This window comes from Corvus kubaryi, unplaced genomic scaffold (assembly GCF_017639235.1).
Source record: "Corvus kubaryi isolate FWS band 111438036 unplaced genomic scaffold, C.kubaryi_AGA036_p1.0 138, whole genome shotgun sequence".
Classification (NCBI taxonomy): Eukaryota; Metazoa; Chordata; class Aves; order Passeriformes; family Corvidae; genus Corvus; species Corvus kubaryi.
Genome location: NW_024580672.1, coordinates 7847541 through 7875060, shown reverse-complemented (window position 1 = coordinate 7875060; position 27520 = coordinate 7847541). Strand labels below are relative to the sequence as shown.

General features: G+C 37.0%; 1 protein-coding gene across 1 annotated transcript; it reads right to left on the bottom strand.

The window, feature by feature from the left end:
- Window positions 1-321: 321 nt before the first annotated feature.
- TNKS2 (tankyrase 2) lies at window positions 322-24365 on the bottom strand. Its single transcript, XM_042018968.1, has 26 exons — window positions 24098-24365; window positions 23036-23131; window positions 22347-22383; window positions 21965-22040; window positions 20590-20684; window positions 19991-20057; window positions 18150-18336; window positions 17122-17243; window positions 16535-16626; window positions 16372-16450; window positions 15239-15410; window positions 14508-14587; window positions 13388-13533; window positions 12783-12948; window positions 12276-12495; window positions 11769-11878; window positions 10885-11073; window positions 9867-10119; window positions 9162-9238; window positions 8464-8584; window positions 7316-7413; window positions 6598-6672; window positions 5478-5583; window positions 4733-4919; window positions 3221-3377; window positions 322-2553 (listed from the first exon to the last, which is right to left on the bottom strand). The coding sequence occupies exons 1-26, from the start codon at window positions 24348-24350 to the stop codon at window positions 2491-2493; spliced, it is 3324 nt and encodes a 1107-aa protein (XP_041874902.1). The 5' UTR covers window positions 24351-24365; the 3' UTR covers window positions 322-2490.
- Between the last annotated feature and the right edge of the window lie 3155 nt (window positions 24366-27520).

Genomic DNA, 27520 nt, shown 5'->3' with positions numbered 1-27520 from the left:
TCTTTAGGTTACTTTTCATTTTACAGAACCAATGTAAGCAAGTTTTCTGTCTCAGTTCTGGACCATATAATGGCGTTCTAAGTGCACAAATTGAAGCTTACTTCTGGGTTTATTACTAACACATTTTCACTCCTACCTATAGTTCTTAGTTAGCTGTATACCAAACTACGGGTTTCCACAGCATTTACAGGTTTTCACCCACATTTAAAGCTCTTCTGTGTAATGCAATTAATTTTGCCTCCAGTGATGCAGTTACGGCATTGTGCATGCTTACATTTAAAACAATGGGTTAACACACTACATCTGTAATTACTCCCATGCTACCAGAAAACCAGTGAATTAAATTTATTTAGTGTTAAATGGATATGGAATGTCATACAGTACATGTAAAGACACTTCAAGATGGGTAAAGCAGAACTAATTGCACAAGGAATTAAAGGTTCACCTCAACAGTCAGTATTATCAAATCATTACAGCTTCCATCTTCAGAGTGCAAGGTATGTCATGCAAAAAAACAGCTCCAAAAATCCCCAAACAGACAAAACCAACATTGTGGTACCACTTAAAATGCTATCATACCACAATATTTTACAAGACATTAGGTGATCATTCATATAGAATGAAGCATTTTAGCAATAACAAAAAAGTTTTAAACATAATTAACAGATTTCGCATGAACACAAATTCCAGCATTACTATACCTAAGGAACAGGCAACATGCTGGGAGAAAGTACCTAAAAATCAAAGCCTTTTTTATTCATAGCCAATATTACTTTCTGCAAGAATTCTGCAATCTTATTATTCAGTTTCCTCACATAACTGGGTAAGGTTCAATACATTTTTACATAGAGCATAATCACATAACCACCACATCAGCAAGAGGATTTCATTATCTTGACCAGTTACTACATTTAAAATCATGGTAAGATAACATGCCCTGCAAACAAATTGTCTTCTGGGACAGTGTTCTGTATGTAGAAATATTAAACAACTAAAATATACTCCTACCCACTTTAACCCCAAGAAAATTATAATTTGTATTTACATATTTTTGAAATATGTAGGTAAAAACTGCAGATGGAAGAAAAGCAGAATACACACGAGAGCTATGACAGCGCTGGCTGAAAGGACGGGTGCAGTCAGGAACCCTGAGTGAGACCTGGACAGGGGCTGTACCTTTTGCACTCTTCCTCTGTCAAAGGCGCCTCACCAGGGCTACCAAAGGCAGCTGCTGCTGTGGCAGAGCTGCTCCTCCCCTCCCAGCTGGCTGAGCTGGGAGCAGAACCCTGCAGCCCAACCAATTCCACTCAGCTGAAAGCAGACAAAACACACTCCTACACACCTGCTTCAACCACAGCTTGCATGTTAGCATGGAAGAGACAAGGAGATGACAGGATGGCTTTTAACATTTCCACCTTGCAATGCTCATATTCTGAGGGCACCAACAGGTAGACTGATCTACCAAAATAAGCATACAAAAAAGGCCAAGTTGTTTGCCCTCCTATTAGGAATAAACTGCTTAACTTCCTGGCTTAAATGTAAGCAAGAGAAACTCAAGAAAGAACTTCTTGAGGTTAATTTTCCATCTACATTCAAAGAAAATAATTTACTAAAACTGTAACTTGCAAGGTCTACTAGCCTTGAAGTGAGGATACAGGTTTTAACTATACCTATAGTTAAATAAAAAACTTCAAAAGACATTTTACAGAAATAAAATATGCAACTCTAGGAAGTAGGTGGAAAACCACTTTAGTATTTGTATGGAACATTCTATTTTCATAGCCCATCATTCTCAGGAATGTGTATTTCATAAATAAAAATACAGAACAAAAATTCATGTATTCAATCTAAAGTTGGATACTTCTACACTTCTTATGATAAAATTTGCTTTCTCCCTCACAATTAAGTGATAAAACCTGAAAAAAATTGACTTTTCAAATCTAACTTGCATGAGAAAACACAGATGAACAAACCAATATCTGGGAAGAACATTTTGTACAAGATTGCAGTTCTAAAACACTTATATTACAAAGCAATGTAAATAAATACCAGGCTAGTACAAAAGCTCTTATTTACAGTTTTACAAATGAAAACGTTTTCAGTGTAAATGCAGTGTTTTAAAGAACACAATATTAGTAAAATGAGTTCCTGTATAGACCATTACAATTTCTGCTAGATTTGAATGCAGTATTGTATAAAACCATTGTTTCAAGTTAATTTTTGTTTATAATTTAGTACAGCCAAACCCCAGTTTATGCCTGGAATGGTATCTGTTAAAGTGCTGAAAAAGAGGACATTTCTGCAATTTTAGAAAAACATACTGTACATTATTAAAGCTTTATCAAGTCAAAACTGATGTATTTTGTTCACATTTGCTACCACACCACCTGGGAATGGGAAATTTTTCAACAAAAACTTGTAAATTATTGGGATGGCAGCCACTGATATCTTCGCATCCAAAGCCTGATGGTTTCCCGCAAGTAACTCGTCTTAAGCTTCAGTGGTAGCTTCAGGTTTCATAATCTGGTAAGTAATCAAGTATTCTGGATAAGCCTGAAAGAGTGACACACACATTTTTTATTACGATTTCATTCTCTGGATAAGTTCAGAATGTTTGTTAGAGAGGAGAATAAATTATTTGTAGATACAAAAATGCTGCTAGCAAGGATTTTCTTGCTATTTTCTAAGCCCATGAGAGACTTTTCTCTCTCACAGAAGAGGTAGCAGAGTATGTAAACAACCAAACACCTGCAGCCTTGAAAAGTCTTGTTTATGGTATAGTAGAAAAATATTTTGACAATGGATGTTTTAGGATTTTAGCCAATCACCCCAAGGGGTGGCTGATCCTTTGTCCAATTAGACTATGAAGAAAAAAGTCTATAAAAGAGTTTGTAAAATAATTAAATAAATCAATCTTGCTGCACAATTCCTGCCTGCTGGATCTTCTCTCCTCCTCCCTACGGCTGTGGGACACGGGGATATACCCTAGGGTTGCAGTAATAATTACTGATGCCAAAGGAAAAAAGGGCAAAACATCAAAGGGGAAAATCTTGGACCATTCAGGAAACATGCATCCTTTCACCTGCAACCGCAGCAGGAGTTTGTTCTAAGACAAAAGCAAGCCCTAGCACCTCAAACCTAGGAAAAAAACCCCCCAGTGCATTACTTGCCTTTGAAAAAGACAAAAGAGAGTCTGCAAAACCACCCCAAAAGCTTTTACCTGCTCTCCTCTGTAAATGACATATTCTGCCAATGCCAATCCATTTACACTGGGCCGCCCAGTCACTGAGTGATGTCCTGGGGGAGAATGAGCCATTTTCATAGCACTGAACTGCAGGAAGGACTTGCCCAATGTTACACGACAGAAGAGCAACTGCCTGTGTTGAAAGGGAAAAAGGACCATGAACACACAATGCTTATGACCTTGAACCTTGAAGCCACTTCAGTCAATCTTCGTGGTTCATAAAATTCTCAAATTGTTTTGCCGAACAAAAGTTACAGTCACTTTGGAAAGCTCTTTAGCCCAAGGAAAGGGTTGGTAGTAACATGGAAAAATGTTTATCTTAATTACTGAAAACAGCATACTTAACAATGGGCTCAGAGATTGCCACCACCTTTTCTTTATCTGTTATTTATTTTCATTTGTTTGGTTTTTTTAGAAAAAGTTTTCTATCCCCTCCTTCCATTAATCATCCTGACAACATAATTCACAAGTGTTCTAATGCTTGATTTGTATCTAACAGCCAAGTCAACATCAAGGCCAAGTGCAAAGTCCAGGTCAATGCAAAATACCTCAGATCAGCATTTGTCAGTTTGTTATGTTTTCACTATTACAAGACTCAACAAGGGCTCTTATTTCTGTACATATGTACCTACTGCAATGACAACAGAATCCTGACATTTTTATAGACTAATGTTATGTACCATTTTACTCTGCCAAAACTTCTGCTTTTCTTTCTCTTTGCAGAAAACAAACTAAAAACCCCTTCTTATTCAAAACTTTAGAAAACATGAAAAGGCTCTGACATCCTCTGTTAACTCCCAAAGATGATTCTCATTATTTGAGAGTTCCAGAAAAGAGTAAGCAACATGAAAAGCAGCAGAGACTCAAAGAAGGATACTGGAAGGATGACCTTATCCTTGTATACCAATGCAAAACAGTATGCATACAAACACAAGATATTCTTCTGGTTGAAATGACTGCCACCACCAAAACTGACTCCATGACCTATGAGTTTATTCTGAACTGACGGTGTTGGTAAGACGTAACAGGTGTTTATGTTGAAAAGTGGATTCAAGAACTTAATTAGGGGCAGAATCCCCAAATCCATATCTATTTCAGTGTTTGAAAAAGCAGTGATGTGGGGCTGACTGTTACAAAATACATCTGTCTCAAAGAAATACTGCATCTGAATATCTCTGAATTTCTCCTTTCTCTGTAACAGGCAACGAACTAAACTCTAATATTGCTCATCTTTCACATAAGCATCTAGCAGATCCTCTTCACTCTCTGGTTCCGTAAGTCTGATTTTTGTATTAAGGGCAAATATATGGTTCAATGCACTGAAGATGGTTGAAAATACTTTAGGACTTAAATGTCAAAGTTTCCTGAAAGTTTCTGTTAGGCCCAGAATACAGAGAAGGTCCAAGCAAATCTTTCTTCAAAAAGAGACTGCTGCATTGATAATCTAGGACTATCAAAAGCAGAATCAGATTCTTTTGAGGTACTTACCTGTGGCAAACATAACAAGATCTATCTTTGTGAATTGGACATCCAGTGCCACCTCCAATTCCATACACATATTGATTGCTTTTGGAAGAATTTTCAGCAAAGTAAATCCCAGCTCCAAACATGCCACCTATATAGGCATGTCTCTCATCAAAGCCTTTGTGAATGATTGCATTCACAAATGGGGAGCCTAAGAGAAAGGAAGTAAAATATTGACAATACAGTACACAGATTTTTGTATGTGTCACAATCCAATAATTCGTTCCCACTGTGTTGGGAACTACGTAGCCTTCCTTATGAAGATGTTTTGTGAACTTTGCTCATCAGGATAAACTCTGTATTTGTGCATGGAAGAGCCTCCAACAGGCTTTAACTTGCTAATGGTAAGTTATCTTTTCTGGATAAACCCAAGAAAACAACAAAAAAAATCCCACCCCAAAACAACCTATAACAGAATGAAGTTTGATCTTTAATCACTTTGGTCATACAGCTGATAAAACAGACTCAAGGAATAATTTCTTAAATGTTTTCTCTTACATCTTGGTCTCTCTTCAGGGAGAGACAAAGAGATGAAAATTTCAGAAGAATGATACAGTACATTGTATCATTCCTTGTGAAATACAAAACTCAAGTAAAACCTAGAACCTACTTCCACTGAGGAAATTTACTTTGTTTGAGACAGTAGAAACCCTTCCATAAAGAGTGCTGCTGACGAAATAAGTTCATAAAGTGCATTTCAACATCTCACCATGAAACAACATCCTTTCATTAGCATGGTTATGATTCTCTTCAGAGACCTCTTTCCTCCTGTGAGTGTATCTTTCCCATAGTTTTTTGTTGCATACTTTCTGAATCTGAAATGGTCAAAAAGAAACTGAAAAATTCTGCTCACTTTACCAGATAGATGTATATCCTATAGCCACTATACTATAGTACACTTACGCTGCCACTTAAACAAGAATACTTTCCTTGGGACTCAATGAGACACAAATTGGCTTATCCTGCACAAGCTGATTGTTGTAGTATGACAAGTAAATAATAACTATATGCTTAAGAATCAGTCAATTTTACACAGCTCCTTGTTAATAATCCTTAAATGAAATACTCTCTAATTTAAATTTAGCAGGCTTAGTCAGAATTCTTCTTGATGACAAATCACTAGTAAAGAGATCAATCAGTTAATTAAGAAATGCCTTCCATGAAGACTTACACTTCTAAAAGAAAGTAAATTACAAAGCCCCTGCAGAGGTATGCTGGGCATTGCAAAGTCTTGTGCATGTAGGTTATGTAGGAATAGCACAGCAATTCCACTGGGAAAACTGTAACTTCAGAATAAAACTTAGTAGTACTGACTTGCAAATCAAAATCTTTATGATATTAACAAAAATTACCATTACTACAGAGGGAAAAATACATAAATACAAACCAAAATTCCATTAGATTATTTAAACTTGTCTACTGGCTGTTTTTTTACGCTTGTCTGTCGCTAAATCAAGCCAAAGTAAGAGTTCAAAAGTTTTGCTTTCACTTCTTGTGGTTTTTTCCTGCCATTCTCCCTCAAAAGAAATCCTCTTCTGTTTCCTATAAAACCTTCTGCCTTTTTCTTCAAAAATTCTGCAGTTTTCTGTGAGATCCCTCTATGCCAATTTCTCATAAAATTTCTTGCCATTAACCCGTAAGTAGCTTTTCCATAAAAAATTAGTCTTTGAATTTCCCTGGAAGACAATCTTTATCCTATGAACATCTCAGAATGGCACATCTTGTCACAATATAGAACTCAAACAAGTGTAGAACATTTTATGGATATTTTACTTTTAGACAAAACTCCAAAGGTGTAAAACCACTAGCCATAAAAAAACAACAGCCACCTTTAAGATGTTGTATCTATTGAAGACTCCACCAGCATGTCCTCCATCTCTGTGCTCTCGGACAGTACTCTGCATCTGAAGATTGAGAATTTAAGGAGGATTACATTCTTTCAGAACACATTCAACACATATCTCCTTTAGACAAGTCAAATAAGGAAAAGAACTAATTATGTATTAAAACAATTAAAAATTGTAAGAGGAACTTTTAGGCAATGACTGTATGTTAAGTAATGCCAGATTTTGTGGATGCATATGGTTTTTTGTTTAATGATTTTTTGTTTAATGTATTTTGACTGGTCCATGGTCTAGTTTTCAAACTGGAGAAGACTGTCACTAATCTCTTTACAATTGTGTTTCTTCAGAATTTTGCCTAGTGTGGTTACGACTCTTTTAAATCACTTCCTTTCAAACTGCGTATGACAGACAGGCAATCCATTGGTAGCACAGAATTTATATTACATTGAAGAGATTTGATATATAATAGAGGTTTTAAAAATAGTACAAGCAATAATAATATAAGTAAGAAAACAGCTACAGGCATCATGAACACAGATTATAAGTAATGCAGTCAAAGTTGGGAATCTGAAGTATCCTTATGCAAGCTTTTGTAAGCTTAGTGATGTTTACTGCACTGTTAAATTGTCTAGCAATACTTCTTTACCTACTTCTTTAGTAGCAATAGCAAAAATACTGAGAGACTACAAAGAATGGCATATACCTCTTCTTCTACTGACTGAAACTCCTTGTCTTCGGTGGAAAGGTCTATGAGAATAGTTCCACTACCGGAAGTATTTAGAGTCAGGTATGGGTTAAGTCCTGTGAATGTAATAAAACACAGCAACAGTGTCAGAAACTGCAATAATTTCTCTGATCTGTGGACACTGATCAATCCTTCTCTCATCAAGAATCATCATTTCAGATGCACTAACCCATTTGTCTGTGCTTAGCTCAGTACACTAATGCACACAACAGGGGAACTACTTGTAAGCACTTGTTTACTTCAGAGTTCATTTCAACTCTAGGCAGTGACACAGCGAGCAACCAGTTCCTGTACAGAGTCCACAACTACTGATGGCAAGGGCATCATGAAACAGGAAAAGCAACTTGAAGCACTGATTCAATAGGAGTATTTTTTCCATGGTCATGCAGAAAGAACTGACAAAAGAACTAAGTCTGTCAACCCAAAAGGCTTGAGCCTGGTATTGAAAGCCTAAAAGATACTGAATGTTTAAAGGAAACTTCTTAAATGAAGCATACTGAATTATGATGAATTCAGGACTCCCAGGACTGTGCTGCTTCAACAGTCTACACAAATAAAGAGGCTTTAGCAGTAATTTTAATGTAAGCTAAAGCTGTTGAACAAAGCTGTTACATTAATTTTGGTTCACTGAAAGCACGCCAACTCTATTTTTAAAGGAAAGTGTAAGAATTTCAACTGGCTTTCTGAGTGAGCAAAGACAGCATTCTGTAGCAGAACCCAATAGTACATAACAGGCCTGAACTCATCAACAGAATGTGCTCTGCTCTTCAGAGTGCTTTGATGAAGATAAACACTCCCTATCTCAAGGAGCTTATGAGCATTTTGCACTAGATTGACACTTCACCTAAGTAAACACAAAACAGTGACCACAGAGAAAAAATATAAATCAGAGAACTGAAAGGCAAGATTCACAGTAATTCACAGCATAAATAAAAGTACTCAAGTTTCAAGTCAGAAGACATTCTTAACAGTTGAAGTGCCATTTTCTAGATCAGGTTTTATTACCAATTCTTTTTAATGAGATACAATTTGGAATAACATAAGTAATTTACAAAAACTGATTATGTAACGGCAGTATTATGTGATAATTTAAAATAAGCATATACCTTGTTGTCCAGAAATAAGTCTTTCAACTCCTTTGATGATTTTATGCCTATGGCCATAAGCATTAATGCCAATTTCCTTCAATTCTTTGTGTCCCATTTCAACCAATACGTCCAATGTTATCTATAATGAAAGCAAGACCATGTTTTTTGTACTAGAACAACTGCCAATGACAGTGAAAATATACCTCACAACAGCTGTGAGAAAAAGCAAGTGTGAAAAGAAGAGGAACATTAGAGGTTTCATATTTTACCTTCACTCAACTGCTTTCTTCAAACTTTTTGTCCTAAACTGACATGCTACAAACTACAATTTGTAACTTGCATTGTTTGCAGGGACCATGTTTCTAATTGAGAAATACTCTTCTAGATATATTCAAGTGAACACAAACAAGAACTGAAATTACTAATTAACACAGATTACTTATTTACTCTACCTTTTATACTGCTGAAAGGAAACACTGCTACAACTGTTAAACTGATACGAACATTACTGTCCCCATCTGTTTATATATACATATATTTTAACACACACTTATTTTGTATATCAATTAAAAAATCCAGTTACAGTCCTTTCTTTTATTCTACTTGTTTTGACAGTCACTCATTTAAAATCTCTCTTATTACATTATACTAACCAGGCACTATTTATTCCATTGCTTTCTAGCCCTGAGTATCTGGAAATAAATATAACCACTTACCTGTTCTCTCTCAAATATGTCAATTAGATGTTCAAGGCCAAGGTTCCGCACAAACTGATTAATGCTAAAATCTACACCTGAAAATGGGTAAGAAGAAAAACTCACAATGAATTCATACCTGTATTACAAAATAAAGCATACACATCTCCCCCTGTCTGTGGCAAAAATGAGAGACAAAAATTCCTGGTCTGTTGCAGATGTGGATTAAATATCTGTATCACTACCCAGTAGCAATTTAACCTGCTCTTCTACCTCCCTAAGAGGTAAGAGAAGTCTTTATGCTTCCACAAAACAAGCCACCCAGCTACCAGAAATGCAAGTTCCAGCAGAAGTATATATTGACAACTAAAATATCACAGAAGTAACCCTTTTAAGATACCTGATCTAAGAACAACCTCTTAGAAATTAAAGTTTGTAGTAAAATACTGCTTGGTATGGAGCCAAATTTCATTTGACTTCTGTTTTAAAACACAATTCACATATTAGCTCTGTTCAGCAAAAAACATTTTAAAGGTTCTGTAAGGGGAAAACAGTAAAATCTTGTAGTATAAGACTTTTAGACTTTTGTTCCTAATTAATGGCATCATAAGGAACTGAAATACTGCATATATCAGAATAACTATATCAATGTATGGGAAACTTCACACTTTTGTATTCTTTTTACCGTATGTTAAGAAACGTCACTCACTCCTGAGAAAGCCTCACCTTCTTTTTTCTCCAGAACAGTAGCTCCCTCTGCACAGTTTGTACCAACAACAGATGGAAGTTCAGAAAAACTACCAGACAAGTTGTCAAGACTACTTGCAGCAGACAGACTGGATGGACTGGATGGAACAGAAGACAGGGAATCAGCTGCAGAACCTGTAGCCTGAGACACACTTATAACCTGAGGTTTGTAGCAAGTCGGTAAGGCAGAAGGAGGCATTGCTGCTGTCAGTAACGCACTGACATCGTCTGCCTAAGGAGCAGAAAACAACTCATTAGAACAGAGGAACACTTTTGCACAATGTTTTTTCCTAGAATGCACTATCATGATATTAGATTTCTTGAGTACACTCAAGAACAATATTGGGAAAACATGCATTTTACAATGCATCTTACAAACGGCCTTTTCTGGCAACAGCGTATGTGAAATTGTAAAATGTTTATACATAGAAGCTCTAAGAAGGTAAAAATTAAAGACTTCAGTATTTCTAAAAAAATTTAGGGACAGTTAAACAGAATTAATTTGCTGCAAAAAATGAACAGAAGCTTCTACTGGAAATCAGAATTTATGAAACAAAACAGTTATTCTGAATGTAGTTTTGGATTACATTATAATACTTGGAAATAACACAGCTGAAAACTTAACAGACAGTTTCTTAAAATGATGCTGCTACAAGGTCTGCTTACATTTTATTGTCACAATTTTTCTATCAGTCAAACTATAAGCACTGAATTAAAAGCATCAAATTATAATCATTAATTCATTTTGTTAGTGTTTTGAGGTCTTTTCCCCCCCAACTCCATACTGAAATAAGATGCCTGAAGCAAGAAATTATTTAAAGCAGGTTTATAAAGATCTATTGACTTTCCTTGCCAGGCACATAAAAATACCACAGAAACAACAGTAATTTAAATTTTGCAGAAGTGGTTGTATTACTGGCTTTTTAAAGAACAGCTTTTAGATGAGCTGTCACAAATAGATAAGTACAGATTTCCCAAGAGAAGCCCTATCACTTACAGTGACCAGGTCCAATGGTGTTTGTCCTTCTTGGTTTTTCAGAGTAGGATCAGCTCCATGTGCCAGTAACAAGGCACAAAGCTGAGTCCTTCCTTTCTGGGCTGCTTCATGAAGAGGTGTGAAAGCCCATTTGTCCGTAGCATTCACACATGCATTATACTTTATAAGTAAAGCCGCTACGTCAACATGCTGGAAAAATAAAAACACCTGTTAAATTCCAATACCACAGTGTATTAAAATAATTAAGAACTATTACCGCTATTTCTGCGTAATCAGAGTAATTCTAAATTTTCTTAGAATGCATTTAATTATGATTTTAAAATGTATTAAAGCAAGGTGTTTTCTTCCTCACCTAAAACATACCAGCAAAAAGTTGAGTAAGATTTGTTCCCTTGTGAAAAAAAGACAGAGTAAAACATAATTCCAAATCCAGAGGGATCTGAAGGAAAAAAATGCCTGATTCTGAACTTCCAGTTTGGAAAGTACTCCAACTGTTTTGGTTAAAGACTTGATTCAAGGACAAAGATTCAGGAAAACCACAAAAACAACTGCTGTCTCAACAGCAGTCATATAAATGGAAGTGAGATCTTCCCGATAAAATCTGACTGTCACAGGTAAGGAAAGGCATTTTACAGAACACCTTTCAGCCTGCTGGCTTTCTAGGTGTTCACGGTCAGAAAACTCCATTTGTGATTTTACAAATTCATAACAGTCTTTACCTATAACATAAACTGTGATCGAATTATTCATTCTGTCTTAAAAATAAGATTAGATTATAACTCAATAGTAAAAGCATTCTACAGAGTATTGGCTCAAAATGCTGTCAATGAAATGTACCACTTTTTTTTTAATAAATAAAGTCTCAGAAAGTTTGAGATATTTACCCCATAAGATGCTGCATTATGCAGAGGAATCAAGCCTCCTTTATCCTGTGCATTCACATCTGCTCCATGCTGTAACAGGTACTCTGCAACCTCCAAATTATTGTAACCAGCTGGAGTTGCAGAAGGACAGAATAAACAGAATTAAAACACCACCCCCAACAGGCTGTAGAGAAGTAGTAATTCATTTAAATTACTTGAAAGTAAATTAAAATGTCAATCCACAGTGTAATACCTATTAAGGAGGACAGCGTTACCCTATTTAAGAGTATTTGGTTTTAAAACCTGTCAATAAACAACAGAAGATCCTTTCTGGCTAGAGAGAACAGGAAAATAATTAAACAGTTTGAAAAGCAACATAAGATTAACATGTGTAAGATACTAATTTTTTAAAAGAGAAAGTACTGAATCCTCCAGCTTGAGGCTACACTCTAAACTTGTGTAGACATAGAAAGTTCGGCCACAGTAATTAATTAGTAACTGATCAAACTAGTTAATTAGAACACTAACCTGCTAAATGTAGTGGTGTTGAATGCCGTCCTTGCGTGTCCCGACAGTTGACATTGTCAGGTGAACAGAGCTTTTTTACTCGGGCCAAACAACCTTTCTTTGCAGCATCTAGGAGAGCTGCATCTCCTCTAAGTAGGTCTTGAATATCAGTATCACCATCTTTAACAAGATCTAGAGGAGTATTTCCATCCCTGTTTTTCTTTGTAGGGTCAGCTCCATGCTGTGCACATCAAAGACAGGTGGTAAGTGTGTCAGCAAAATAAACATGCCGCATCTTAGGCATCTAATGCCTTGTTGAGCAAATATTCTGACTCATATTGGAATCCTGCAGAGAGCCTTCCATTTACTGTGTGAGAAAGGACAACACAGGTGCTAAGAGTATCCCTTTTACTGAAAATATTTAACTACAATAATTCAGAAACCACACACTAATTTCTCGAAGAAGTCCATTTACATTTCAGAGTGAACAAGAAAAAAAAGGTAACCTCCCTCCAGCATATGTAATACCTGTAACAGGAGTTTGCAAATCTCGTATTTTCCTTTTGCTGCAGCTTCATGCAAGGGAGTGAATTTCCACAAGTCAGCTACATTGACAACTGCACCATGTTTAACCAACAGTTCTGCAACTTCATAGTGACCGTATGAGCAGGCGTTATGCAAAGGGACAAGTCCTCTGGAAACAATTAAAAGAAGAGAAAAACTCTCTTTAGAAATAGGGTATTTTTTCACCAAGCAATATAACCTTAAAACACAATGCACCTTTGACAATCAAACCATAACAAAATCTTCCTTCCCCCCTCTCCCCCCCAGTCTAATATAGTAGGAATATTATTGTATATTGCAATATCTATTGCAGTAAAAACTTAATCAGTGAGGCACTGAAGAGAAGTAAAAGCACAGGGCCAGAGAAATTCCTGATGTTCTAATCTTAAGTACTGCAAAATGCTTTTGGGTATTCTTAACATCTTCACTCTAACTAAACACTAACAGAAGTTCCCGTGAAAATAAAAAAATATCTGAAGAAAAACAGGATGCTTATCAGCTAACAATATTCAAAAGCTGATAGATAGGACCAATCACAATTGCCAAGAAAATACAATTTGAGCGTTTACCCCTTATCTTTTGCATGTACATCAGCTCCATGCTGAAGAAGATACTCCACAACAGATACTCTGTTATATCCAGCTGCAAAATGAAGTGGTGTAGACTGACGTCCTTCAATATCTCTGCAGTTCACACTCTGAACTGTACACAGCTTCTGTGAATTTCCCCAAACAAAATATATGTCACTACATATAGTGTTGACACCTCTAATTTAGTCATAGAATGTTGTTAACAACAACACATTAACACATTTAGTTTTGTATAACTGTTTTCAATAAAAATTATTTCATTTTTACAGATTTCACAGATTGTGTCCTAAGAAAGTAATTCCACCTGCTCCCAAATCCACACCTGTAATTTATTTATGCTTTTTATATAAGGCAAACATCTGGAGGTGATGAACATTGTATTTTGTAATCTGTAATAATTGTGTAATACACAGGTTTTAGGACAGATCACAACTCTAAAGCAGTCAGTGAAGGGCTGTTCAATTGTTTGCTTTGAGAAATTATACATTGAGATATAATTCTGTGCTAGTTTGGCTGCAGCGGAGTTAATTTTCTTCACAGTGGCTGGTATGGGGCTGTGTTTTAGATTAGTGCTGTACACAGGGCTGATAATAGAGAGATGTGTTGTCACTGCTGAGCAGGGCTTACACAGAGCCAAGGCCTTTTAGTGCTGCCACACTGGTCAGGAGGCTGGGGGGAGACACAGCCAGGACAGGTGATCCCAACTGACCAAAGGGATATTCCAGAGCAGATGGCATCATGCTCAGTACATAAAGTGGGGGAACAAGGAGGAAGGGGGGAACATTTCTAGTGATGGAGTTTGTCTTCCCAAGACACCGTTATCTGAGATGGGGCTCTGCTCTCCTGGGGATGGCTGAACACCAGCCTGCCCATGGGAAGCCATGAATTAATTCCTTGGTTTGCTTTGCTTGCGGGTGTGACTTTTGCTTTCTCTATTAAACAGCTTTTATCTCAACCCCTGAGTTTTCCAGCTTTTACTTTTCTGATTCTCTCCCGATCCTGCAGGGGGGTGAGCAAGCAGTTGTGTGGGGCTTGGTTGCTGGCTGGGATTAAACCATGACAAATTCCCTCTTATTTTTAAGGAGAGGTTTAACCTTACTTTGACAGTATCCACATCTCCAGCCTTTGCAGCCTCCAGCAACTGTCGATCTGCATCCGAATTACCTAATGGGATACCTTCTGCAAAATAAATGAGATTGCATAACAGGTAAGTGTAGGCAGTTGAAGAAATTTGTTAAGACAGGAAATAACTTGAATTTATTTAAGGGAAATCACTGAAATAAAGTTAACCCATTACCAACAAGTTTTGTCTCTGTTTACTATCTACAACTATAGCTGCCAGAGCTAGTAGTGTTTGTGAAGTTGACTTCAGCAATGTGCTTCCTGTATGTTTTGGAATATTGTGGAACCAACTAAGCCTTCTTATTTCAGTTTAAGAATTGGACTATATCAAGTTTATGTATGTATATAATATCCAAAACTTACTCTTGAAAATCCATGTATATTGTTGCCTTCAATGGTACAATGGCCTTTTAACTCATAAATGCAAAGCAGACATTTTTTGTTTTAGAAACTCATTTTCTACTTTCAATATTCCCCTCACCCTATGTCAGGATTTTTATAAAGTTGTTCCAGGTGGCTATAGCCCAAAATCTTCATTGCTGATGATCAAGACAGTAAATGATATTATTAACTAGGGAGTAAAACACCACCTAGTACTACTGTCTTTTGTAGAACATTTTTTTTGGTTGACTAGTCTTCACTATTGACAGCACTTGAAACGGCAAGTAAAATGAAGCACCACAGTGGATCTTGAATAACTCAGCATACCTTGTAGTAGCTGTTGCACACTTTCAGTCCCCATTTGTAAGGCTGTAAAGCCCTGCAGAGACACGATGGAAGGATCACATCCAGAACTCAGCAGCAACCTGCATGTCTGAAGATGACCACAATGTGCTGCTCTATGAAGAGAGGTCTGGCCAAGATTATCTAATGCATTAACCTGAAAATAACACAGACAAGAAATATCACCATCAAGTTAGTATTAAAGATGTTTTCATTGCTGACTGGGAATATTTCACAAATAGTATTCTTACTTCAATAGAAAGAACATATTTAGTGTATTTCCAAAGGTGATGACATTTCAAACAGTAAAATTAAAACAAAAACAGTTCATAAAGTAGCCCCCTTTTAGAGGCATGCATATAATCCAGTGCATTTTTACCACAAACACGAGTAATCTATTATTTTGCTCCTGGCAGTACAAATCTTCAGTGCCAACATGGAGAACAGCTTTTACCTGCATTGGCTTATTGTGGTTTTCCAGACTGAGGACTTCCTATGTGTTGGGTCAGTCAAAGTGTATTCAACAACTTAAAACTCTGCACGCAAACCTTACTTTTATTCTCTACTCTTCCTCTGGGTTTTGGAAACTTCACAGCAGTCAGGCTATAATCAAATTTCCACGAGAGAAATTCAACTCCCAGTCCTGGAGGATTCAAGCACTACAGAGTCTCTCCTTTCCACGTTTTCTTTTTGTGGAAGTTTGAACTAATCACCGTATTATGACTTTACATTTTGTCTTCACTGTAATTTTTTACTGCAACATCATGTAGTCTACCTGTCACACAGTTCAGTTTAGCTTCTTGCTGTTCATATATACCCCCTGCTCTTTTCCTCATGTATTTAATTACTCCTGCTGGACAATGAAGCACTAAACAAGACACTCTGAAAGTCTTCTGTTCACAGAGAGAACTACATCTGCATTTCTTAAAAATAGGACCAAAACAATGATGATTCTATAATGTATAGAGCTGTACTGATGGATTGATGGCCCACAGCTGAGTCTATAAATCTAGAACCTTCCAAAACTAATTCTTTTAGAAAAGCCTGTCTACTCAGCTGTCCATTCTTATGGTATGAAAACCTGTACATGAATGTTAACAAAAGTATGATAGTCATACCTTAGCTTCATGTTTCACAACTACTTCAACAACATCATTATGAGCCTTTTCTGATGCCACATGCAGAGGAGTCAAGAAGCTAAAAAAAAGAGGAGTAATTCAAAATGTATTTTGCAAAATCTTCTAAACAAACACTTAGTAGTATTCATTTGTAACCACTCACTCTTTTGTTTTTTCATTGATATTGGCTCCTTTCCTCAGCAGCAATTCACATACTTGTTTCCTCTTAGGATATGGAGATGCAGCAGCACAGTGCTGTGAACATTAAAAAGTTTACAATTAACAACTAGCTAGCAATATCCAGGTTTTACTAGATGCTGATCAGCTGGCAGTTAAGAGCTGGTGGCATACAAACACAACAGAAAAAAACCGCCAAAACATGTAGAAGCTTATTCATTTGGAAGACTCCACATGGGCTTTTGGATTTACTCTGGTATTTTCAAGAACTCCCCTTTCTAATAACTACTGGAAACCATCAAAACAAAGCTAACATACATAGCTCGCTGTTGCTTAAAATGAGACTATTCTACAAAACCTAGTCATTTAGATAACCTAAACAGGCCATTTATGTTAGTCTTAACATTAAGAACAAAATATTAATCAGTGTTATTTGCTTAACTAGACACTGGATATTCTAGGTTGGTCTGAATTACACCATTTGACACTACAATTTTTATTGCTAAACTATTACCTAGTATGCTTAGGTTAGCCACAATATATGCAAAATCATTATAAATCCTGAGATATTACCAATGCTGTCTCATGTGTCTGAGGATGCTTGAAGTTCACTGTCTCCAAAGAAAGATGTTTCTTTATACGAGCTACATCTGATTCTCTTGCAGCCTGTAGCAGTGAGTGACCTTTGAATTCATCTTTGAAAACAAAGAAATACATAGCAGAGGGTTACACTCCTTGGCTTGAGAAGGATCAAGAGAATTGCTTCTTTCAGTTAGAAAAAAATATCCATTTTATTCAGCAGACCATGGAGCACACATTTCCAAGTCTGACTCAAACTTTTACATCACTTGACAGAACTTGTTAAGTCAAGTCAAAACACTACACAAGTTTTGCTTTGTTTCTAAACCAAAGCCAGAGACATCCAAACTGACTGCACAAGATCTATTTCACTCACCACTTTGTAGGTTCTACTGTTCACATATGTACCAACTCAAGTATAAATCTCTATTTTTGGAAAACCATTTCTAGATGCTAGCATGAAGCCTAGTGTAGTATTTACTGACAATTTTTGTAAATATCCCAGAAAGTTACTGTTTGACCACTCAAGGACACAATCTGAGGTCACTCTCTTCAACTCTAAGTTTGCTGGACACAAATCAATGCCCTTCATCAATTTCTTTGAACTCTCAGTGATTGTGGCACACTCAAATATATTCAGCATTCTAAACAGTTATTTTTTCTTCAAACAACTGTGGAATACAAATTATTATTTCAAAAATCTTGATGCAATGACAGGAACAAATATAGGAAATGAAAATGTATTGGCAAGGTCATGAGGGAAAACATGTATTTGGGGAAAAGCTACAAAACCCATCACAACCACTTGACTATAAACCTGACAGTAAAATAATTTCAAATGCCTACATTCAGAAAATCTAGCAATTTCAAATTATAAACAGTGACATGTACTGCACAATATTGCACAATTACTTTTAAAGTGTAAGCATTTTCCTAATCTGGTTTTTGCCAGATCACTGTCTAGGGAACCTAATTACACATTACAAGCTGTAACTGTAGAACTGATCCCATTTTATACTTACATGCTAATCGTTCTTTTAATTGGGGTGTTGGAGCCAAATCAATGGTGCTTTTGTTGTGACAGTTCAACAGCGTTGGGTCAGCACCATAACTTAACAAAAGAGAACATACTTCCACCCTGTTCTTAGAAGCTGCTTCATGCAGAGGGGTGAATTGCCACAGATCCATTGCATTCACACATGCTCCATGCTTGAAAGGGAAAGGGGTAAAAAAAGATGCAATCAAAACCAGAACGTTAGAAAAAGACTATGTTATTAGTTTTAATACAGTAGACTGTTAAAATAAAAATCAATGCTTATATGCAAACTGTTTCCAAGACATTCATTTTCAATCTAACACAACATTTCAGCACATTGTGGTTTTTAATCCTCTGGTGTCCCACAGGTACATTCAAAGAAGCCAAAGGCTGGCTGGCCAGTCTTTTCAGGCTTTTTTCAGAAAGGAAAGGAGCTCTGCTACAGGTCAAATCAGAGAAAGAGAAATATTCACATTCTCCAAATCACCTGTGAACAAGCTCTGGTTCTCTGCAGCTCTAGAAAATGTCTAGAGTGAACAGCTGTACTAAGATAAATACATGTTCTGTGCATAACCCCCAAGATATGAGTGCCACAGTATCTAAAAGGAGATGGCCACTCAGCTTCAACTCAAAACATTTAAGTACAAGATTCTACAAGTAACACTCCTGGATGAGTAATGTATGTGTAACACTTTGATTGCACTTCAAGTTCAGTCTGTAAGCAAGTACATGCTCTTTCCCATTGCTCCTCTTAAAGCTGCATTGCTTTGCAAAAAGTAATTCAGAGTTCTCTGGAGCCAAAACCCAATATGGAATACAACTCTAGCTTAACAGTTAAGACACACAGTAGTGTGTAGGCAAAAGTTCATTTGTGGGGTTGTGTCCAGTACCACCATTGTAAAAATTTACTTTACAACTGGCCCCTGAAGTAAAAAAACCCATGACTACTTATACTTACTACAATAAAAGCTTATTTCAATAGGTTTTTTTTTTTACTTAATTTTTTGCTAAACAAATAGAAAGATACATGGAATTAGTGGGGGGCTGAAACATACAGAATAGAAGAAGAGCTATTCCCTGAGCAGCCAAATGTCTGGAGTTAGATAACAGAACACCCTCAGTTGTTATAATCTTGATTTGCTGTGGCAGCTGAGAACAGGCACAGCTCAAAACTCCTTTGGTGGAAAACATATTATTTTGCAGGCCACATCTTCAAGCCACTAGTTTAATGTGCATCATACTCATCTTCAAGATTAACATAAACCAGATAAACCACTCTGCTTTCCAAGAGTTCACTTATGTTAGGAAAATCGACAGGTTTCTCTTTCTTTTGGGTAAAGGCTAGAATTCAGGACCAGAACTGATGTTGTAAAGTTCATTTCCTCAAAAGACTGATTGCTCATTAATTTAAAAATATTTACTATCTTTACCAGTATTCTTTTTAAACACCTCTTATTGCTTTGTCTTCTAAAATATTCTTCTGCCAAACTCAAAATATCACTCAGCTTGTAGGGGTTTTTTCAGGGCCTTTTTTTTCGGGTGAGTGTAGAAAGACTGACATACACTGTACTTACTTGGTGGTATGAAAACATTGGACTTTGGAGCAGAGAGAGTTAGAAAACAAAGCACATTTATAAAGAAAAAGCTTCCTTGCAAGCAGAAGATTCTGTAGCTCCAGCTTAATAATCACTAACGTGTAGAGCAAAAGCAATTTATCACTGAGTTTTGTAAATCTAAGTACAAAATAAAAAAATATGCAACTTGTATTAGCCTATTATAAACTGTTCTTATTTAATAATATGCAATTTCAGCTCTTCAAAGACCAACCTTTACTAGAAGCTCTGTTACTTCGTAATGACCATAGGAACAGGCATTGTGAAGTGGCACCAGATCTCTACACAGAAGAAAAAGGAGGATTATTACTTCAGCATATATTAATTTTATATATATTAATTTGAAATGCGTCTAACACATTGCAATTAGTACCTTGAACATTTTACAAAAACAACACGACAAATGTTCAAATGAAACTATGGAGAAATAAGAAGCTGAAGAAGAAACCAGAAAATCCCATCAGCATTTATCAGAATGGCAAACATCTAAAATAATCAGAAGATGAGAAGTGAATTGCATTGTCTCACTGCAGATGGAATGGTTCCACTCAGACTTGGAACCCTAAGCAGGAAGAACTATCTGCAGAAGATGTTCACGAGTGACCCTAATGATACCCTTTTTCACAAGAACAATGCTGTAGTATCTTCCCCTGTGAAAACTAATCAAGTTGCATTTTTGTCATGACACAAAGGTTAAAGGTGACAGTCTGAAGTTGGAAATTCTTAATGGTTAAAACAGTATTACTGCTCTTTACTTCATCTCAATTTTTAACAAATTCTGTTTATTCTGAACAAAGGGAAAAAGGAACCTACCCTTTATCCTTAGCATGTACATCAGCTCCATGCTGCAGTAAGAGCTGTACTATTTTTACACGGTTATACCCAGCTGCTAAATGCAATGGAGTAGACTGAAACGATAGAATGTAGAATAAATCAGTAACACAAAATCAAGATTGATTTTATATTTATTTTTTCACAACTTGTTAACAGTACTAAATTCTGAAGTCCTTCAAGACTTACAAGATTAAAAAAAACCCCAGAGTACTTGAATCAGACATTTGATGACTATGTTCATTGTTCACAAACTACTCTTGAAGTCAATATAAACACAAATCCAAATTTACTCCATCACTAATACAAAGGCCATTTTTGGTTTTTAGCCTACCATAGCTATCAATACTTTCCAGGCACAAACTATGTCCTTGTGAAAGGGGAAGTAAGAAGGCCATCAGCAACAATGACTGTTACACTATGAAGAAGTCTCTCTGCCAATCAGTGAAGTAAGTTTAGAAATTATCAAGAGGGATTGTTATCCACATTTGTGAGTGGAGTAAGTGAGTGGGATGTGAGGAAAATTTCATCTCTTCTGAACTCTCACCCCTCCACAGAGCAGACAGATAACTGCTTCATGATCTTTTCTAGCAAACGCATTCAAGCATCAGCAGCACTAAGGGCAGAGCTACGAATTAGTGAGGAGAATTCTTATCCTCTGCATTTACAAACCCATCCACTGAACCAGATTTCTACAGTTACTAGAGGATGAGCCTCATAACCAGATGAGAAAATAGAGATGCATCAGTGTTTTGGAGATCCCAGTATCTTACCACAAAGCCTCAAAAAGGGAAGTAACTAGATCAAAACTTGGGTGAATTAGTACAAATGCTTAACAAGAAAAAGGATGCCAAAAAGTGATACTCAGTAACCTGAACCTTCTGAAGTAGGCTAGGGGGCTGAACCCAGAAGACTCAAAATTTTTCAAAATGGAGATTTGGAACATTTTTTATGTATTTCTTTACCGTTACTTACAGCAGTGAACAGCTTACTCCTGAAACAGGAGCAGTAACGTGCCTAAGGGTGCATGTCAAATAATGCGCCTGTTTCTCCCTGATAGGGAAAAAATCTGTGAAAAGGCCTCGCTTCTTTAGCACTGCAGATATGATAGTCAAGCAGAAGTTTCAATTGAAAAGGGTTTGTTTATTGCTCCTATATAGAATTACTCGCATAGTCCTTTTAAGATTGAAAGACAAACAAACAAAATCAGCTGGCTGCTAGAGAGGTGGACTCTTATTTTCCTGCATACAGTGAAGAAAACAGACACTATGTTTAACATTTTTAAAATCTGGTCAAACAATAACTGTGGATCATGTAAGAGATAACTAATTTTAAATCAGGTTTTAAACAAAAATACCTTTCTGCCATCACTCGCATGACAGTTAACATTTAATGGTGTCAGAAGAGACATCATCTTTTCCTCATTTCCACTCCTGAAAAACAAGATATGAAAGAGCAGAAATATTCTTATCCCAATCTTTAGTACCTTATTCTGGTTTTGTATTTTTCACTGCTATAATGTTGAACAGACCTGAAGCAACACATTCCCCTCTGTATTGTCAGCATCAAAGGGAAAACAAAAATGCATTTATGCAACTACTTTCATAGCTTCATTCACAGAAAACAGCCAAAGCGTAGCATCTAGATGGAATGCAAGCTCCAAAGACTATATACCTATATATTAATGACATACACTTCTGCAAACATACTAATGCCAGTTATTTTACAAACATACATACCTGGCACTTTCTAAGAGTTCATCCTTCTTGTATTCACCTAGAAGGCAAAAGGGCTTTCTTTAGCTGTCAAATAAATGTCTGTATGTGAAGTTCACCACTTATCATCCTCTTCTCAAGTTTTAGAGAATGTAAGTGCTAGAAGTACTTATACTCTTTTCAGTTGTTAAAGGGAGCTTTTAAAAAAGAGGAAGAGTGAGTTTTTACACAGGCAGGTATTGATAGGACAAGGGGAAATATGTTTAAACTAAAAGAGGAGATTTAGATTAAATGTTAGGAGGAAATTCTTTACTCAGAGGGTAGTGAGGCACTGGAACAGGCTGCCCAGAGAAGTTGTGGATGCCCTGGCCCTGGATGTGTTTAAGGCTATGTGTAGATGGGGTCTGGGCAACCTGGTCAAGTGAATGCTCCTGCCCATGACAGGGGGTTGTAACTACATGATCTTTAAGGTCCCTTCCAACCTAAGCCATTCTACAATTCTAAAAATTTGATAGGTCATTACTGAACTAGCACAATAAACTATCCAGAACACATGCCATGACTGAGATGATGAAAGCCATAACGGAATTTCTATTTAGAATTATAAACCAGAGACAAGTTAAATTAGTATCAAAAAGACAAATGCTAAACTACTGTATTACATCAATTCAACTTGTTACTAGTCACAAAGTAATTTCAAGATTATCAATTACCAGTCAGCACTGCTTTTGCAGATGTGTCTGCTAGATCCAAAGCTGTTCTTCCATCTGTGTTCCGGATGGTTGGTTCAGCACCATGCTGCAACAGTACTAAAAATGCCAAAGTTTTCCATGAGAAAGCAATTCTACAAGACAAGCCTTATGAGACATATCATTACTGTAATCTGCAACCAACAAAAAAACCCTCTGTTTACTCATCCTAACTTCCTTTCTCAAGTTTTTAATGTCAGAGTTCTGCAACGTCAGTATGTGACCAGTGTATCTGGTGAAACATGTCTAGACATATTTCAGAGAAAAAAGCAGAGCAGAAAGGGAACAATCACCAACTGACAAGAGGCAACCTCAGTTGAAATCTTGTGACTGCCCACCACAAAAACTCTGCAGCTATTTTCCATCAGCTCCAGAGCATGCTGCCCCAAATCCTCAAGTGACTAAGTCCTAACCTGTAGAAAGCAGTGGCAGGCTGTGCATGTTGAACTCGTATTCAGGCCAAACAGGCAATGTTATATGTACAGCTCTCTAGATGTGTTCCTTGAAGAAAACAACAGCAAACCATACCATCAAGAAATGTTTCTTGACCATGTATCTAATTTTCTAACTCTTCCTTCAACAGTTCCTCATAAGAAATGTGTAAGTAAGGCAGGTAGTCAATATAATTGAAGTTTTCCCATCGTTAACTAATTTAACACAGCTGCTACAGATAAGAGAGAATGAATCCATCATTAAGATCACGTCTGTTCTGTCCACTGCACTGTGATCAGCAGCAGAAGGCAGCATAAGAGTCTAGGCTGAAATAGAAGAGAATTTAGCTCCATCATGTCACTCTAAAGCACTTTTCCCATGATGCCAATGTGAACCTTTAGAGGTAGGCAACTATAAAAAAATAGATCCAAAAACTTGTAAGAGTGACATATGAATTGAAGTTTATGAAAGATGTTTACTTTTAACCCTTGTATCAGCCATAGCTCCATAGAGTGAAAATGGTTTTTAAAAGGCTCTTGATTTTTCACAGTGAAAACGAATGAGTCAGTCACAGGAAGAGTGGGAGAAAATTACCAATGCAGACATCTGTCTTCCCCTTAATGGCAGCTTCATGAAGGGGAGTGTAATTCCAATTATCTCGAGCATTAGGATCTGCACCGTGCCGCAAGAGCAGATTGACAACTTCAGCATGGCCAAAAGAGCAAGCGTTGTGAAGAGGAATAAGGCCTCCATCATCTCGTGCGTGGACATTGGCACCACTTTGAAGTAAATATTCAACTACGTCCTTCCGACCAAAACCTGGAAGATGAAAAGGGAGAAAAGACATCAGGGTGGGGTAAGAGAAATCCCTGCCCCACATATGCAGATTAAATCAATGAACTTAAATAACAGTAACCACTCCTAAGGACAATCACAACTGGCATGCTTTACTAAAGAAGCATTTACACACTAAGGATGTTTTTGAAACTCTTAAAAATTAGATTAAACTCAGTAGAAAAATACTATATTCAAGATTACTGAAACAATTAACATCTTGATAGGGCTCCCTCAAGTTTCAGTTGTATCTTGCATACTTATGTAATGGCAACTGAACTAGGTCATCAAACTGTATCTATATTTGCTCTACTATCTCCACATGAGGCCAGAACACTTTAGGATTTCTGCTTGTAGCCATTATACCCATTTGCTTATGTGCCAAAGGCCACCTCAAAGGTTCCAGGAATGTCTCTCTGGGTCTCAGCAATTCTTAGGACAGGTAAGAGCCATATTTTAGTACATATCAGTCTTCTGCCAAGTACGTTCTGGGAAATAACTCATGTGTGCAGGACTTGCCCTTCCTTGCTTTAAATATCTGAGTTACAAACTCTTTCCCTGAACAGATCAAGATCTGGATGAAGTTTGAGCTTGCCCCTCAGAGGGAATAACCATACAGTTGCCAACACCACTGATATCTACATTGCATCAAATTTAAACTCTACTACAGATCACCCACAAATGTCCATGGTAGGTTTAAGTCCTTGCCGTAAGTCCATAACCTAGAAATTATGTATATTCTTGATAACCACACAGCATTTCAGTGACAAAGTCACCAAAGCATACAAGTGTCAGCATTTCGGTTATAACAGAATTTTCAGTTTTAGCTTAGCTGTGACTGAACCTTTTCATAGCATGTTCTTCATTAAACCTGACTTCAGTAAATCCCTCTTCTAGAGCAAGAAGCACTTTCAATTTCTCCATCTGAAGCTCCAAAAACCCCCACTGCCATTATTAAGCAATTTCTGGATCCCACTTGCTACGAGAAAATCTTGTAGACAAGCTTTATACGTCAGAGAGAGAGGCCAGGACAAGTATTCAGAAAAACCTTAGTTAAATTCTAACTTTACTCTTCTTCCCTCAAAAGTCTGGTAAGGAACCACCTTCACCCCAGATTCGTCATTATTGTAACAATCATTTTATATCAAACTTTTGAATCACAGAATGAACTTCAAGGTGTTTTCCCGTAACAGTCACAAGACAATACTGGTGATGTATTTCTTCAAAATCCAACACTAACAATACAAATTTTAGCTTACTAGCACCTTGGCTACGATAGAACCACAGACCCTACAGCAAACTCACTTTTGAGTCTCAACATGACACCCATCTTGCCTGTCCTAACAGAGAACAGGAGCTCAGCACACCTCAGGATGAGAACTGGATCAGACACATGGTCCATGCAAAACTAACTTATCTGCACAGGCACAGTAAGTCATATTCACTGACCATGCATGCATATTTCTGCTGCCAAAAAAAAATATCAGTAGCTATATTCATGCAGCCTTATTGTCTATATTACATTACACACATCATGTTTCTCATTCTTAAATACATTCAGCTATTCTAACAAAATATTATAAGTACTGTTATTTTCTTAAATGTTTCCTGCCATTTGTCTTGCTTCTTCAAGCTTTCAAAAAATTCTGTTTCAGGTTTGAATGTATACTCAAAACTTAATTATTTTGAGAGTCTATTCAGAAGAGACTTTCACAAGTACCAGTCTTGCAAACACATAATCAAAACTGTGATTTGATGACAGTCTGCTTGGTATTTTCTTCTTTGAGTACCAAAAAATGTTTTCCAGGACTCCTGCAATTATGTTAGAAAAGTCTCTGATCAAATTCTTCATCCAGAAGTTACTTATCTGGTAGCTAAACCACTCATTCTTGTACAGAAGGCATTCCTATCCCTCATAGTATTGATGCATAGCCATATTTTTGCAGGTAAAATTCCTTAACAGGAATCAACATCATAACTGAAAATCAGCTGTAGTAAACCTTGTTATAGGCATAGAGAATTCCCTCAGATCCCTCTATTTAGTACAGAGCTTCAATCAGATACAATTCATGACCAATCCACAGCCTGTCTCTGAGCAAAGCCTGCATCCATTCCGAAAGTCCCTGAAGTACAGCAACACGCCCTCAACTACCTGTAGCTAATTTAATATTAATAAAATTAACTCATTTGTATCACACCAATTTTTGTAACTTCTCTCCAGCACTGAGTGCACAGCAGGGACTCCTTACTTCCTTGGGGAAGCATCTGTACAACAGGGCACCATATATGGAAGGAGAATTATTTTCCCATTACTTTCTACAGGATGCATGAGTACAGAGGAAGTGACCAAACGGCACAATGGTCTCTGCCTCTGCTGTTTTCCCTGAGAGTGGAAAGCGGGGACAGCCTTTGCCGACACAGGGAAGGCAGCCACTACCTACTCCAACAGTTCCTCTTTACCATTAGTTGGCTGCAGTAGAAACTATTTCAACACTTTAAAAAACTCCAACGTTGTCATTTTTAAGGGGTGGGGGTTTTCTCTGGCTCTTGAGTTTTTATCAAAAGACCACCTAAACAGGATCACAGCTTAAAGCTGTGCAAGGTAATGATCTTATCATCATGAACACTTTGTTTTTTATTGCAAAGAAGGGCTGGCTACTCAGAACCTTGAGCTGATACTCTTCTACCATCTGTGGACAGCTGAGCAGCTCACTGCACTTGTTTCCTGAAAAGTTACAATCTGTAGCTGACATTTCCCAATTATTAATTACAGTAGAAATGTGCAACTGTGTATAATTTTAAAAAAGTATTTATTTACAGTCACTCTGTGTCACAGTTGCTATTCAGCTACTTTTGATGGGATAAAAAGCTAACAGAAAAAATTGAGCTCAAGTTCTTCTCCCCTACCCTGGGTGTTCATATTTTTGAGGAATTTGGAATTGCAGGAAGGGCATTTTGGTACCTGCCAAGTCCTTAAAACCTTGTGATACTTTGAAGTTTGACACACGCTGTGATGGAAAAGACTGATTTGAGGAAGTATATGCAGCTTATGATGGGAGAGGATGGAGTCTCTTTTATTGTGAAGGGTGGTGGGCTCTTGTCTGAAGCTTCAGGATACTTTAACTATCACACACACAGTTGTTGTGTACTAGCAAATCCAAAGAGCAACCTCCAGCAAAACTC

Excerpts from the sequence above, each read along its gene's own strand:
- TNKS2 (XM_042018968.1), bottom strand. The coding sequence starts at position 24,350 with ATGTCTTTTCTCCCTTTTCATCTTCCAGGTTTTGGTCGGAAGGACGTA. Across the intron at positions 18,337-19,990 it reads TAACAGAGCTTCTAGTAAAG|CATGGAGCATGTGTGAATGC; the intron begins GTTGGTCTTTGA and ends TTCCCTTTCAAG. Across the intron at positions 16,627-17,121 it reads AGACACATGAGACAGCATTG|CACTGTGCTGCTGCATCTCC; the intron begins GTAATATCTCAG and ends TAATGTTCACAG.